The sequence below is a fragment of the Haemaphysalis longicornis genome, unplaced genomic scaffold (genome assembly GCF_048455015.1).
Source record: "Haemaphysalis longicornis isolate Haplotype H1 unplaced genomic scaffold, Haemaphysalis longicornis Haplotype H1 scaffold_2, whole genome shotgun sequence".
Classification (NCBI taxonomy): domain Eukaryota; kingdom Metazoa; phylum Arthropoda; class Arachnida; order Ixodida; family Ixodidae; genus Haemaphysalis; species Haemaphysalis longicornis.
In genome coordinates this window covers 72,333,458-72,347,209 of record NW_027526295.1, presented here as the reverse complement: position 1 = coordinate 72,347,209, position 13,752 = coordinate 72,333,458, and the positions used below count along the sequence as shown (strand labels likewise).

Here is a 13,752-nt window from a genome sequence, read left to right as displayed (position 1 = left end):
AGGCTTGTACTGCCCTCTTATGTTGCGGTTACGCCAAACAAATCATTTTTATTTTATTACCAAACATAAAAGCAAAATACTGCACGTTATTTGTATGCTCCGTGATCGCTGACTTGGAAACAGTTGAAACTATAATTTGTTTCGGTAGAAAACATGCTTTAAACCGCGTGCATGCGAAACTGCGCCTGCTGCAAATTCGCGGACAATGCGAGGTGCCGAAGGTCGGGGAAATTTTTTGCACTATTTCGCGGCAAAAGCAGCCCCCATTTCAAAGCTGTTACGTAACATTATGTCACTTTTACGCAGGCTAAGTTGCGAAAGCGTAACGCGTCGGTCCCGCCAACTGTTTAAATTACGTCACACCTTCTCAGCCAATCACAGAGAGGACGTGTATTACAAGCAGTATTGTTGTTGAATAGCGAAGACAGGCTTGCGTTGTGATGTCCGGTGTAGTTAGTCTAGTTTTTCATTGCAGGCCAAGAATTGTGCACTTCACGTAGGGAGAAATAAGGCAAACTGTAGAACTGTTGACAGTAAACGTCATGAAACGTCAAAATGACGACAGCACTGGCAACGGCTTTGTCAACAGGAAGCACGTGGCCAAAGCCAATCAGAAAAGACTTCCGGCAAATTTCCAGATTTCCCGGGAATTTGTGCAGTCGAAAATAGGGCCCCAGGCATTGTAAAACATAACTGCCCGTAGAAAAATGCACGCCGAATGCATTGCTCATGAACTGGTGGCGCCACCTGGTAGTGGCCCTGGGTACGCAAGCCCGCGGGGTTCCCAGGGCCAGTGCCAGGTGGCGCCACTTCTGTAGACAGAAGTGTCTTCGCCGGTGCGTTCGGCGATCCGCATTTCCTTTCTCTTATTACGCGGCGACGAAATTGTACTCAGTGGTGCATTACTGCATACACTGTGTGCCGAGTGCATATATACTCGGTGAGAACTTAAGAACGGCACCGGAAGTTGCCGCTGTGCCTTATCACCGTAGCCGGATGTTTCTCCGCGCTGCGCAAGTAGGGTGTTACTGGGAATATTTTGAACATGGCGTGAGGCGTTCCCGTGATATCTTGGACTTTATATGCTTATAAACGACTCCTGGGACGACAAACAAACTGCGTGAGACAAGGCAGACGATATCACGTATTCATAGCAAACCCCTTTCAAAACGCGCGCGCACTGACGTCACGGGTCCGGCGCTTTGGCGGAGTGATACACTACATGAGGTGGTGCCGTTCTTGAGTTGTAACTCTGCAAAGGACGGCGGCAGGTCACGCGGTTTTCCACCCTTCAGCGACCGCAAAACACTGTCGTCTTACGACGACATTTGCAGCGAAGCAAGCAAACAGGCGACCCATTTTTGTGGCGCTCTTTGCGGTGGCATGAAAATCTCAAACCATGGCCAATATTTTTGGCGAAAGCCTTAGATCTAAGTGTCTGCTGGCATGCCCGAGGTACGAAGATTCGCCGCGTATCTACTAACTTTGCTGAAATGTCTTCGAAGAGCGATAGTCCTCTGCCACGTAAATTCCTCTTTTATGTGCGCAGTACCTTAGGACCACACGATGTCCGCCCGCGTGCGTGCGCATAGCATTTACAATCGCAAAAAATCACACAGGCGCCGGCAGGATTCGAGCCTGCGTATGGTAGACCAGACAGAGTTAGTGTCAGTCATCTTACCCATTGGGCTACGACCGCTTTTTTTTTTATTGCCTGCTACAAAGTACACATATTCAATACAAACACTTCAGCCTATCTTTGGCTGATCATTGACATCAAAACTTTTTCAGACATACAAGAGCATCAAGAATTTCCGTCCACTCAGGCGGCTCAGCCTGGGTCACGAAAATATCGCGAATATACGCAATGCTCTCAATGAAGTTTTCGCGCACAGGGCGAGCGTTCACATCTGCGTTGTCCACCGCTATCCTGGTCTTCCACAGGCTGTGCAGTCCCAGCAGCATAAACATGTCATAAGGTACGCCATTTTCATTTTCTATGGGAAGGTACCGTATACCATGTGGAGTTATAGGCAACTCCTTTTTAAGTGTCCTTTGCAAGACATTCCAGTGAAATATTGGATCCCAACATTCAATAAATGCATGCTCTATGGTTTCCGGTTTCCGGCACAGTCTACAATTTGTGGTCCACGGAACGAAGAACCCTTTTTCCTCCATCCATGTGCTTACTGTCAAAGTATTTGTGTGCAGTTTAAAGAAAAAGGACTTTACACAAGGCCTTACAGGCATCTTTTTAACTCTCTTAAGGACATCTTGGCCCGGATTGCCTTGGTATAACGACCTGTAAAGCGGCACAGGCATCAACGTATCTACAAGGTCTCTATACAACTTTTTCCGATTTACTGCACTCAGATACTCCATAGAAAAACGGATTGTTAGGAACCGGAAAGCCACGACAACCTCCCTGAGGTACCCTCTGACGGCCCGACCGCTCTCACCACCTGTCGATACTATAAATTCCGGGAGGTATCTTCGAAGACGCACCTGTACTATTGTGCGCAAAAAAAGGTCCGTCTGGTCTCGGAGAAACATAAAACGTGACACTAGTTGGCGAATGAACAAATGCGACAAGCCGAGGCCCCCACTCTTAACCGAACGAAACAAATTGGTTCGGCTGGTCCTCTCCCAGCTTGATGCCCATATAAACACTGCAAACGCCCTGAGCAGTTTTTGTACAATCACTCGTGTCATACACAGCACTTGAAGCACGTACCAGACTTTAGCGGTCAGAAAAAGGTTACATACTGTAGCCCGCGTGAACACTGATAAGCCTCGACCTTGCCAACCTTCCGTTTTTTCCTTTATCTTCTATATTTCTTCCATCCAGTATTGTGCAGTGTCTACGTAGTGTTCTAGGGGCACCCCTAAATACCGCCCAGGCAAGGCTGTCCACTGTGTATTAGCGAAAAGTTGCGGTGTGTAATCCCTGTTGCCGTGCCAAAACCAAGTACATTTTTCCCAGTTAATTTCACTTCCAGTTTGACGGCAAAAGGAGTCTGCAATACTGACCACTTCTACAACGCTCTCTTTGTCAGTGCAGAAAACTGCGATATCATCCGCGTAGGCCAGAACCTTAACTTGAGCCTGCTCTAGTCGAAACCCGCTTATATTCTCATTTCTTATCAGTCTCAACAGGAACGGCTCTAAGTACAGGGCAAAAAGCAAGGGGCTCAACGGACACCGTTGCCTTACCGAGGAGCGGACGTTTATGCCTTCGGTAAGGTTTTTATTGACCATAATCCGTGTAACACAATCGGAATAAGCCATCTTAACACCCTGTATTATTGTGGTGCCTAAATTTACAAATTCCAACACAGAAAACAAGATTTCGTGGGAAACAAGATCGAAAGCCTTTGCTAAGTCTATTTGGAGCATGGCTACCCGGCTTTCGAAAGCGTCAACACATTCAAGGACACTCCGCGCTACGTGTATATTTGTAGCAATGGTACGCCCCTTGATTCCGCATGTCTGGTGCGGCCCCACTAAGTCCTTGATAACTGTTTGTATTCTTTTCGCTAAGACTTTGGTAAATATTTTGTAATCCACGTTGGTAAGGCTTATCGGGCGATATGACCCCACCCACAACAGCTTATCTGGGTCGTCGGTTTTTGGTATCAAGACCGTGTGTGCTACTTGAAAAGACTTCGGTAGTCGCTTCTTTTCGTATGCTTCCCGGATCACGGCGTACACCATAAGTGCCAATTCTTTCTTAAAGGCTCGATAAAACGCTGCTCCCAGGCCGTCAGGGCCTGGTGACTTTCCCGCCGCTAATTCGTCAATTGCCGCTTCGATTTCCTGCAACGTGATTGGCTCCTCTAATCGTGTTCGTACGTCGTCTTCTAATCGCGGCATGTGCGCCAGGAAACAATTCGCAAACCCAGGCTGTATTAGTCTCTCTCGCCCAAACAATTTACTGTAGTGCTCAACGAATGCACTTTCTATGCTTTCTTTGTCACCTGTAGCTTCGTTTCGGAAGTTTATCTGTTTTATTTCGTTTTTTGTTGCGTATCTCTTTTCATCGCCTAAAGCACGCTTGCTAGGTTTCTTCCCAGCCCACAGTTTTTCCGCTCATGCTCTTATCATTGCCGCCCGGTACTTAACGTCGTCCATTATTTCCAGTTTATTTTTCACACCCCTTATTTCGTCTAACCTTTTTCCTGGCTGCTCGTTCTCCAGGCTGATTAGTTCGTCAAGCTGTTTACGTAGTTCATTTTCGGCTTTCCGTTCACTGCGCCGGATACTGCCTCCTCTTTCGATTGCAATCATTTTGACGCGACTTTTAAATTCTTCCCACACGACGCAGTAGCTTTCTGGTACTGCTGACAACATTTTCGCTATTTCACTTTGTACGCTTTTCACAAACTCGCCATCCTCGAGCAACCGTTCATTAAATTTCCAAAGCTCCAATTGAACTTTGCACTTTCTTTTTTCCTGCCTAACGTAAACAACACAAGGCTGTGGTCCGTAAAAGATACGTGTTTTACGTCATAGCTATTGCATGACGGCACCAGTTCAATGGACACGTATGCTCTATCTAGTCTAGCATTGCTTTCGCGTTGGAAGTGAGTGAATTTACACACAGTTCCGGGTGTAAACACAGAACCCACGTCTTCGATTTGACACTCCTGGGTCAGTCGACTAAGCAGGTTGGCACTCCTATCCCGCACAGGCACGTTTGTAGAGCGGTCGTGTGCAGAACATACACAGTTGAAATCCCCCAGTATCACAATCAATCGATCACACTTGAAATAACCTTCAAGCTGCTCAAAAAAGTTTGCACGCTCGTTCGAATTATTTAGAGCATAGACACAGATGAACCTCCAACTTAAGCCACTGAACAAAACATCAGCAACAATCAAACGACCACTTTCGCATACCAACACGGCTTCGATTTGCATATCCAAGCTGTTCCTAAACAAAAGGGCGCACCCCCCCGATGTACCAGCCGCGTGACACACACAAACATTGTAACGTCCTGTAAACGGCTGCACCATTCGATCGGCCTGCTCTTGTGTTGCTACTTTAGTCTCTTGTAAAGCCAATACGTCTAGCCCTTCCTCAAGAGACAGGCGGCTCAACTGGTACTGTCGGCGCCTCGCTGATAGACCGCGCACATTCAATGTCGCGACCCGTAGGGCTTCCGTAATCGTCACTGGCATTACGAGTTACGAGCGAGCCAATTCGAACTGCGCATACCTTGCAGTTGGTAGCGGTGCGTACATCCGTGCTCTGGCTTGGCGACACAAGGATTCACTATCACTGTTGTGAAGGGGCTTTCTTTTTTTTTCCACGTCGGTCCACCATACTCGTGGGGTAGTACACTGATGCACGTCCACACAACCAGCGTCGGGAGCTGCCCACTGTCAGGAGTCTGAGTTCCGCCTACTTCCCACGATTTTTGCACTGTGAATGCGGTGTTGCAGCGAGTTTCCTGTCGGCGTTGACGTTGGGCTTTACGTGAAGCGATGAACGCCACACGTAAGGCTCCTTCGCAGTCGTCTGTTCGCTGACGTTGACGGCCCTTGTGCCCGCAGTGTCTTTTCTTTCTTTGCGCGGCCGCTTTGAAGCTGCTTCGTCGTTGCCCTCATCGTCACTCCTCTTGACCTTGACGTCACCTTTTCCCGGCTCTTCAGCCTGTATATGCATGATGCCGTCTTCATCTTCAGGGGCATGCGCTGCTTCAGTAGCTGCCGCTTTTGATTGCCCTGGTTCGTCTTGTCCTTGCATTGCCTCGACGTCGCGCTCGATGTTGTCCGCCTCAGTGGGCGTCTCATCCCTCTTCGCCTTGTCGCCATCCACCGTGGCGACGTCTTCCGCCTCCGCCTGATCCATTACGAACTCGGACATATCCTCGTGCCCCCCGGGTCCAGCTACGTTGGCGTAAGTGCGCACGCAGTTGGACTCGTCGTGGCCGAAGCGACGACAAAGTCCACAACGCGGTACGCGACACTCGCGACGCACATGCCCGGTGGTGTGACAGCGAAGACACTTAGGCGCCCTTCCAGGCACCACGACGAGGGCCTGTTCTCCGGCTATTCGAAGCTGATGGGGAAGGTCCTCCACTGTATCACCAGCCTTCAGCTGCAACGTTACCAATCGAGTCGTCGATCCCTTGTCAACAACACCGTGAACGCGCCAGCGCTCTCTTGTCACGTTAGTCACTTTGCCGTACGGGGCCAGGGCGACGCGCACTTCTTCGTCGGTCACGCCGTACAACACCCAGTGAATTTTGATCCTTACATCCTGGTTCGTCGGGTCGATAATCAAGCAGCGCCGACCTTTCACTTTCATTTCCGTGATAGCGAGGATTTTCTTCACCGCTTCAGCGTTCTTGAATGTGACAGCCCACACGTGATTCATTTGATACGCCCCCAGAGCGATAACGTCCGGGAGCAGTGCCAAATGACCGAGCGCGTCACGAAAATCCTCAACTCTGTAAGGCCTGGCATCAACGTCACCGTGCAAAAAAACTGTATTAACTACTGTACGACCTGTAGGAAGACTTGGCAGCATGACTCGATAACCTTCGTTGTCCGAAGCAGAAACCCTGGAACCGCGGCCCTCAAGGGCCGCAAAACTTGCTCCGGCGGAGCTTTCCATCGTGCGTCCGCTCTCGGCGGTGGCCGGAAGTGGAAACCCATTGGGCTACGACCGCGAGTTGGCACCCGAGAGTCAACAGGCTCACTCCCTCGCCTGTAACGATGCGGGGTACCTTAGGACCCCCCAATGTCCGTCCGCGCCCATCCGTGCGCACACCATTATCAAGCGAAAATCAAGCGAGATTCGATTTGAGCCGTGAGTTGCAGTTTCATTTAGGGGTAATCAAGGTGCCACTCACGGCTCAAATCGAAAGACGGTCGGGGCGCAAATCAGATGTCACTCGGGGCGCAACTTGGATATCATTTGTATCCCCGTACTCCGCACCCTCGCCATCATCCACGGAGTGAAGATGCTGCCATTTTCTTTCTTTCGCGCCCACTTCTCACGCTCTTTCTCTCCCTTTAAGGCCCTGCCATGATAAACACGCTAGAGGTTTGCTCAAGCCAATTAAATTGTGCGGCGTTCCATGCTCGCGCGATCTACTGTAACCTTCTGTTACTGTTGAATTTCGAACACTGCGGCAAGGGAGCGCCACTAGCTCTTTTTGTATCTTCAGGTCAAAACATTTTCTTCACGTCCTACTTTTCATTCGTTACCGCAAAAATCAAGCAGCCATGTATGTTATATTGAAACAGCAATGCAAATGTCACTTACGTATTGATGTCGTTCCTCGAGTATGCCTAATGTTTTCTTTTTGCTCAAAAATATTGAAAAGTATGAACAATTCCACCCAAATCAGTTGTTTAGTCATGATTTGCCTACACAAACATCTCGTTAGAGAATCCGTTAACGTTAGGCAGGGCGGCTGAATAGAGGCACAGGCAGACAGTCCAAAATTTTCCCGTTTTATAGTAGGCGAAGGAAGGATATCGTTTTTCAAAACTGTAAGGTACAGCGAATAGCGCAGACAACCCGAGCGCAAGACGCGATCGGGGGACCGTGCACAAGAAAGTAAAACAGCAGTGCTGTCAATGGGTTAAATAAGGTTCTGCGGAAGGGCGACGCGGTCCGCACCGAGAAAGAGAAGCAACCACGCCAAAAGAGGCACGGTCACAGGCGCACACGCAGTATCCGAGCCGCCTTCACAGGTGAACACGCCGACTGGGGCGAACAGGTGGCTCCCAGTGAGGACTAGTGTCACTAGATAAGATGAGGCAAGTGTCAGCAATTGTGGCCATTTTGGTGTTTATCTCTGTTGCCAGATGGCAAATTCTGTGGCCTCAGCGCTAACTTTGACATGGTCATTTGTAAACAACACTGCCGAAGACAGCAACACGGCATATTCGGACATGCTTCTGCTGCTGAAATGCTGCTACAAGCGTTATCTTTGATTCGCGTTCGGAACGACGTCAGCCGCGCGCAGCCGCGAGCAGGGAGGACAAGCTAAGCCTACCAGAGTTGACCGACTATACAACGCATAAACAACAAAATGACGGCGCCCATAAACTGTCGCAGTGTAAACATATGTCACGAAATTCGAACTGACCAATGACGACGGTGGCGGCATGAAACAATAGGAGAAAAGACTGCCGATCTCTGAAACCTTGTCTAGTGACACCAGCGACGGCTAGTGAACTTGTGTGATCCTCGGAGGGTGCCGTCGAGTGGGCTGGTCAAGTGGTGACATGGGCGGCAGCGAAGAACAAAGAGTTCAGCAGCAGATAAACACAACGCCCAAGTATGCTTCCGCTTTTCCAATATTAAAAAGTTTGAAGGGTCCCGTAATTCATTCCCCGGCCTTTTGAGAGGCCTTGAATTGAAATGTCCCGAATATTCTTTTCATCAGCAAAGACCAGCGGGTGACTGGTTATGATTCCTTGCTGTAAAGCAAATGGCTTTGATTCCCCAAGCTTCTGAACTACTGATATTGGTTTTCAAGTCCGGGCTTGAATACAAGCTTGCTTTACGTTTGTAATTAACAGACGGTCATCCACGCGAACGCAGAGAAAAGGTGGCCGCTGTTATATGCTACTGTCCGCTCTCGCTCTAATAGGAAAACTGCAGTACTTCGAGGAGAGGGGGAGTTTATTCATTGAAAGTGAGGGGAGGGCATAGAATAAGAGAATTTGTCGCCGCCCCGTTGTCTCGCTCCCGTCCGAACTTTCATCATGCTGTTAGTTGGCATCAAACGGACAACAATCGAAAAAGCTTGCTGGCTGCGGCTAGTGTCACTAGATAAGGTTACGGAGTACCGGCACTCTTTTCTCCTATTGTTCCGTGCCGCCGCCATGATCATTGGTCAGTTGGCATCACGTGACACTTGTTTTCAGTGCGACACTGCGTGGGCGCCTCCATTTTGTTTTTTAGGCGTTTTTTGTCGGTCAGCTGCGGTAGTCTCAGCTTTCCCTGCCTGCTCTGCGACTGCGCGCGACTGGCGTCATTCCGAATGCGCACGAATCAAAGATAACGCGCTTATCAGCATTCAAGCTGCTGAAGTGTGTCCGAAGAGGCCGTGTTACTGCGTCTTAGGGAGTGTTGTTTACAAACGACCTCGTCCAAGTTGGCGGCGAGGCCGCAGAAGCGGCAATCTGGCAACACTGATAAACAACAAAATGGCCGCCTTTGCTCACTTGCGTGCCTCAGTGACGGTACTCTGTATCTTATCTAGTGACACTAGCTGCGGCGGTGTAAAAGGCGTCCACCACAAGCCAGTGAATTCGGAGAGGTGGCCTACCTTTGGCCATGGGGAAACCCCCGAAGGCCTGCGGCATGGATTGCCCGCAGAACTGGCCGAGGAAGAACTCCAAGTAGAGCAAGGGCACTCCCAACGTCACGACGAGGTACGCGTACACCAGCACGAACACCACTGCCACAAAAAGACGGCAAAATTGAAAAGGAAAAAAACTGTGATTGATTCCTCTGTCACAGGAATCGGTAAAACACGAAAGTGAAATGTGCAATGAAATTGCAGCTGAGCATGATTTGCGGGTCGGCGTCAGTCTTGTGGGTGTGCTTGGCGAGCGACGCCCTACTGGCGGGTCGCTTCGTCAAAGGAGTACTGGCGTCATTTCCGTGACAGATATGACGTCAGTGAAATCTTTGTGTATCCGGGCATAAAACACGTTCGGGGTAAAATATAAAAACCCGAAAACGAACAACCCTAAGTATAACGGGCTCTTTAGTGGTAAAGGTTGCTTTTCCGCAAGAAGACCCCCTGTGCAGGGGTTACCCTTTACAGGCCGCTTGCTTCGTTTTACTAGCGTCCTTTCCGTGATGGCTATGACGTCACTGAAATCTTCGTGTATCCGGAAATAAAACACATTCGTGATAAAAAAATACATCAGGCCTACCAATCCTGTGGGCGACTCACATCCAGGGCCCCCCTCCCACAACAGACGATTAAAAGGACCTTAATAATGTATACATGTACCGAGCAGAACCCCAAGGAGGTACGTTTTTTGGTATCATTGCAAACTTAATCGTTTACCGGCTGAATATAAAAGCATCCTTGTTATTATCAGATAACCTTGCAAAGGTTTACTTACAGCTGTACATGTACGAGTGTCAAGTAAAGCATAAACTTCCCTGCTGGGGCACCTGTTACCATAGTCCACATGGCGTTAAGTTTTATTGCATACATATTTAGATGAAAGTTCACGCCACCACAGATCTATCCCGAAGAAGGGATTCGGTTCTATACCGAGCGGCAAAATTCGCTGAAAAAAATCATTAGTCATTACACCCTATGAAGGGGCGTCAGCAGGGTATCATTGTAGCACCCAACATAAAGGGTACTTGATAATTCAAATAAAAGGCGCGGCAACTTTTATTTCCTGGAGCTTTGACGCTGGTCATCACTGGAAAGGTCCCATGCATACGGGCAAACACTTTCATCTTGACTCTACTGATCTTGCAATCTACTACAGAAAGCGTATGTAAGTAATGAGAAATGCTTGACGTCTAAGTCGTGTAGTTATAATACAAATTGTGCTACTATGAAGTGATCCGCTCATAATGAAAGAAAAAAAAAAGGCGCAGCTTAGTGGTGCAAGGCTGGAGAAGCAGCAGTACTGGCGACCGCTCTCCCTTCGTGGGAGACCCCGCTGTTGCATCATCATCATCAGCAGCAGCAGCCCACTAGGTACACTGCAGGACGAAGGCCTCTCCCATCGACCTTTAACAGCTCTTTCCCAGCGCCGCTCCAGCGCATTCTTTGCTTCCGGTTTTCCATATATCATCCCTCCATCAAATAAGCGGCCTTCCTCTTTTTCTAGGCCAGTCTTTCGGTGTCCACTCTGTCACCCTAGTAGTCCACCGATTGTAATTTTGCCTAATTAAGTGGCCAGTCCAAGTCCAGGTCTTATTCTTTATTTGATATATGATACCTTCGACTCTAGTTTGTTCTCTGATCCAGGAATCTCATTTCCTCGCCGCTGCGCGCAATGCCTACTCAGAACAAAGGGTCGACGACGGTCGCGGATGGAACGCGCATTTCTTCGTAAGTAACCGCTCAGGCGTGCGCAGAATTTAACAACGCGAGAACAAGTATACACAATCTTGCCTCGCGAAAGAATGATTGCAGCGTCGGCTTGAAGTATTCCCGTTCAAATCTTTGCAACCAAACTTTTTTTTTCCTTTCTTCATCGCGTTTCCCGGACGGAATAACAAAGCCTTTTGCCATCCCTGACCCTATTCATGCTCCCTAAGGCACAACACATCGGCACCGCGAAGCAATATAAAGCGACACCGATGCGACATTTGTTGGGAACGAGCAGCTAATTCTTACTTTGCTATTCGCTGGCGCTTATACGATGAAGCCGGCACTGAAGCTGCACAGCCAAACATGCGCCGCACCGGTGGTGTTGCGCAATGTCCCAACCTGCGATCCGACCCGGCCGTGGATGCAGAAGAAAAAAATGGCAGAGCTACCACGTGACTTTTCTGTTGCCCAATGGCGGGCGGCGCTGGCCGAAGAAAAAGAAAATAGCAAAACACGGAGGAGGAAAGGAGCGCAGGTGAGGGCGAAAGGAGGCAAGATCATAGAATTGCGCTACCTTACTAATTTTAGGGGCCTTGTACCATATCACGTCGAAAAGCTGACGAAACGTTCTACATAAACAGACGTCGCGGTGACAAAATAGCGGGCCCCAAAACTTTAGCGTTGCACACTGTTACAAGTTAAACTAACAGATATCGCCACGTTGTTATGCCAAGTGCTATTGGCGGTGAGCGCGAACACAGGCGGCGCTGCGAAGCGCGCCTCCGTGACGTCAGCTTAGGGATTCTCGCATTTGTCGTCTGCTTCACTCAGGCTCGCTCTCCCTGCTGTTTGTTTGCGCTTGGTCAACGTCTGATGCTTGTCCGCACCAGAATTGGCGTGCGCGGATAACTTTTTATCATGGTAATAGCCTTAAAATCGTATACACTAGCTCCTGGTGTCAGTTAAAGTATAGTTTTGGATACCGCTACGGAAGAAACATTGCCGGCGTCGCCCCATTCCTTGCGAAGCCGGTCCTGTCCGGAGGGCGAAGAGTTGGAGCTAGGCGTCAGCTTCTCAATTAAGCAATCTTTCGAGCAAAAGGAACAGTCAGCTGCTAATAACCGACAACAGCGAAAATGGAAGACCGAAACAAATTCTAGGCCTTCAGGGCTGTTGGCTTGAGCAGAAGGCATTACGATTCCGGGTGATCAAATGTAAGGTAAACCAGTTTTTGCAAGCATGCCGAATTCTCGAACGTGTTGTGTCACATCACTTCACATTGTCAAAGCATGAAAGTTTGCCGACATGCACTATGGGCTGCAAAAACTGTAGGTTGAGTTCCAAATAACCCACTGTGGATATAGGCGCGTGCTGATTTTATACCAGGCATCTAACCAGTATGTACGTTTATTGAGCAAAACGAGTCACGTCTACGTTAAATATACAATAACACTATGTTTGTTCAGACCTGGAGGGATATTTCAGTACATTTTCCACAACCATATCTTCCCGATATTCGGATATGCGTTACAGGAAAACTGCACTCAAGAGGAGGAGGAGTAGGGGCAGGAGGAGAAAACTTTATTTAACAATTAAATCGAGCTGGTTAGTGGGCTGGGTCCTCAGTCTAGGACAAGAGAGTAAAAATAATTTCCTTCAATTCATAGAACGCCATCCCTAGTGCAATAGGATTTGTTCTTTGCGCCTGGAAGGGTTGGAAAACAATAAAGAGCTACCTGGAATTATTGCTCGGTTTCGATTCTTGTAATATATGCAGGTATACTATTTATTGCGTTAGTTAGCGAGTATATCGTGCCTTTAACACCGTAATCACGTCACCATTGTTCGGGTTGAGAGTCAGTTCGTTATGATAACGATATGATTACGATAGAAACGCGGAGCACAAAAGCCGCCTTCGAGTACTGTGAACAACGTTGTTTAGGGCGCGATCGCGGTGGCGTAGCACAAACCTTCTCATTGTATTTGCATGTGAATAAACAAAGCACGCTGCGGATATGCACCTTCTTGCACGCAGTCGTAATGAAGGCCAATTTGTGAAGAAGGGAATGTATGCCATACAACATGAAGGAAATATCCACACGATCTTTGTGAGCCTCCCAAACATCCCAAAACCTCCTAATAAGACGTTTGTGACGGCGCAGAAAAATTAATGCGTTGGGCAGAAAAAAAAAGCAAGAAACATTAATCTGATACAAGTGAACACAAACGAAAGAAATAGAAGACAGCCGCTTTATTTCCTGCTGTGCGATGCGGGTGTAGGGGCCGCTGCTTGGTACGTAGCATTAGACTGTTGAGTCTTCATAAGAGCATCTAAAAAATACTGCAGAGAAGCCTACGCATTTTGAATACTTATCGAGGAGCTCTGATCGCTGATCCTCGCAAATAAGCTAGAAAAGACGAGTTACACACGGGGCCGTATTCTGCTGGGCATCCGGCGCGCCTCGGATTAGATCCGAGACGCAATCCGGTGCGGTCACGTGAGGAGGCGCTCGGATGGGGTGTCACGCGATTGGCTCGGAGCGTTGACGTCAGCCGGCCTGCGTCACGCGGCTATATTTTGGCTATCTTTTGGTGGTTTTGGTGACGTCACGTAGCCAAAGGCTCCCGCTCGTTCTCCCGCGACCGGCGGGTGAAATCCGGCGCGGTTGACATCGCATCGGATTGTACGATGGCTGCGTATATGCCGCCTG

The 13,752-nt window shown here is 48.8% G+C and overlaps 1 protein-coding gene across 1 annotated transcript; it reads right to left on the bottom strand.

Moving 5' to 3' along the window:
• Positions 1 to 5,223: 5,223 nt before the first annotated feature.
• Positions 5,224 to 6,626, bottom strand: LOC144167186 (uncharacterized). The gene has a single exon (XM_077696535.1). It carries the CDS (start codon positions 6,619 to 6,621, stop codon positions 5,404 to 5,406), a length of 1,218 nt encoding a protein of 405 aa, XP_077552661.1. The 5' UTR covers positions 6,622 to 6,626; the 3' UTR covers positions 5,224 to 5,403.
• Between the last annotated feature and the right edge of the window lie 7,126 nt (positions 6,627 to 13,752).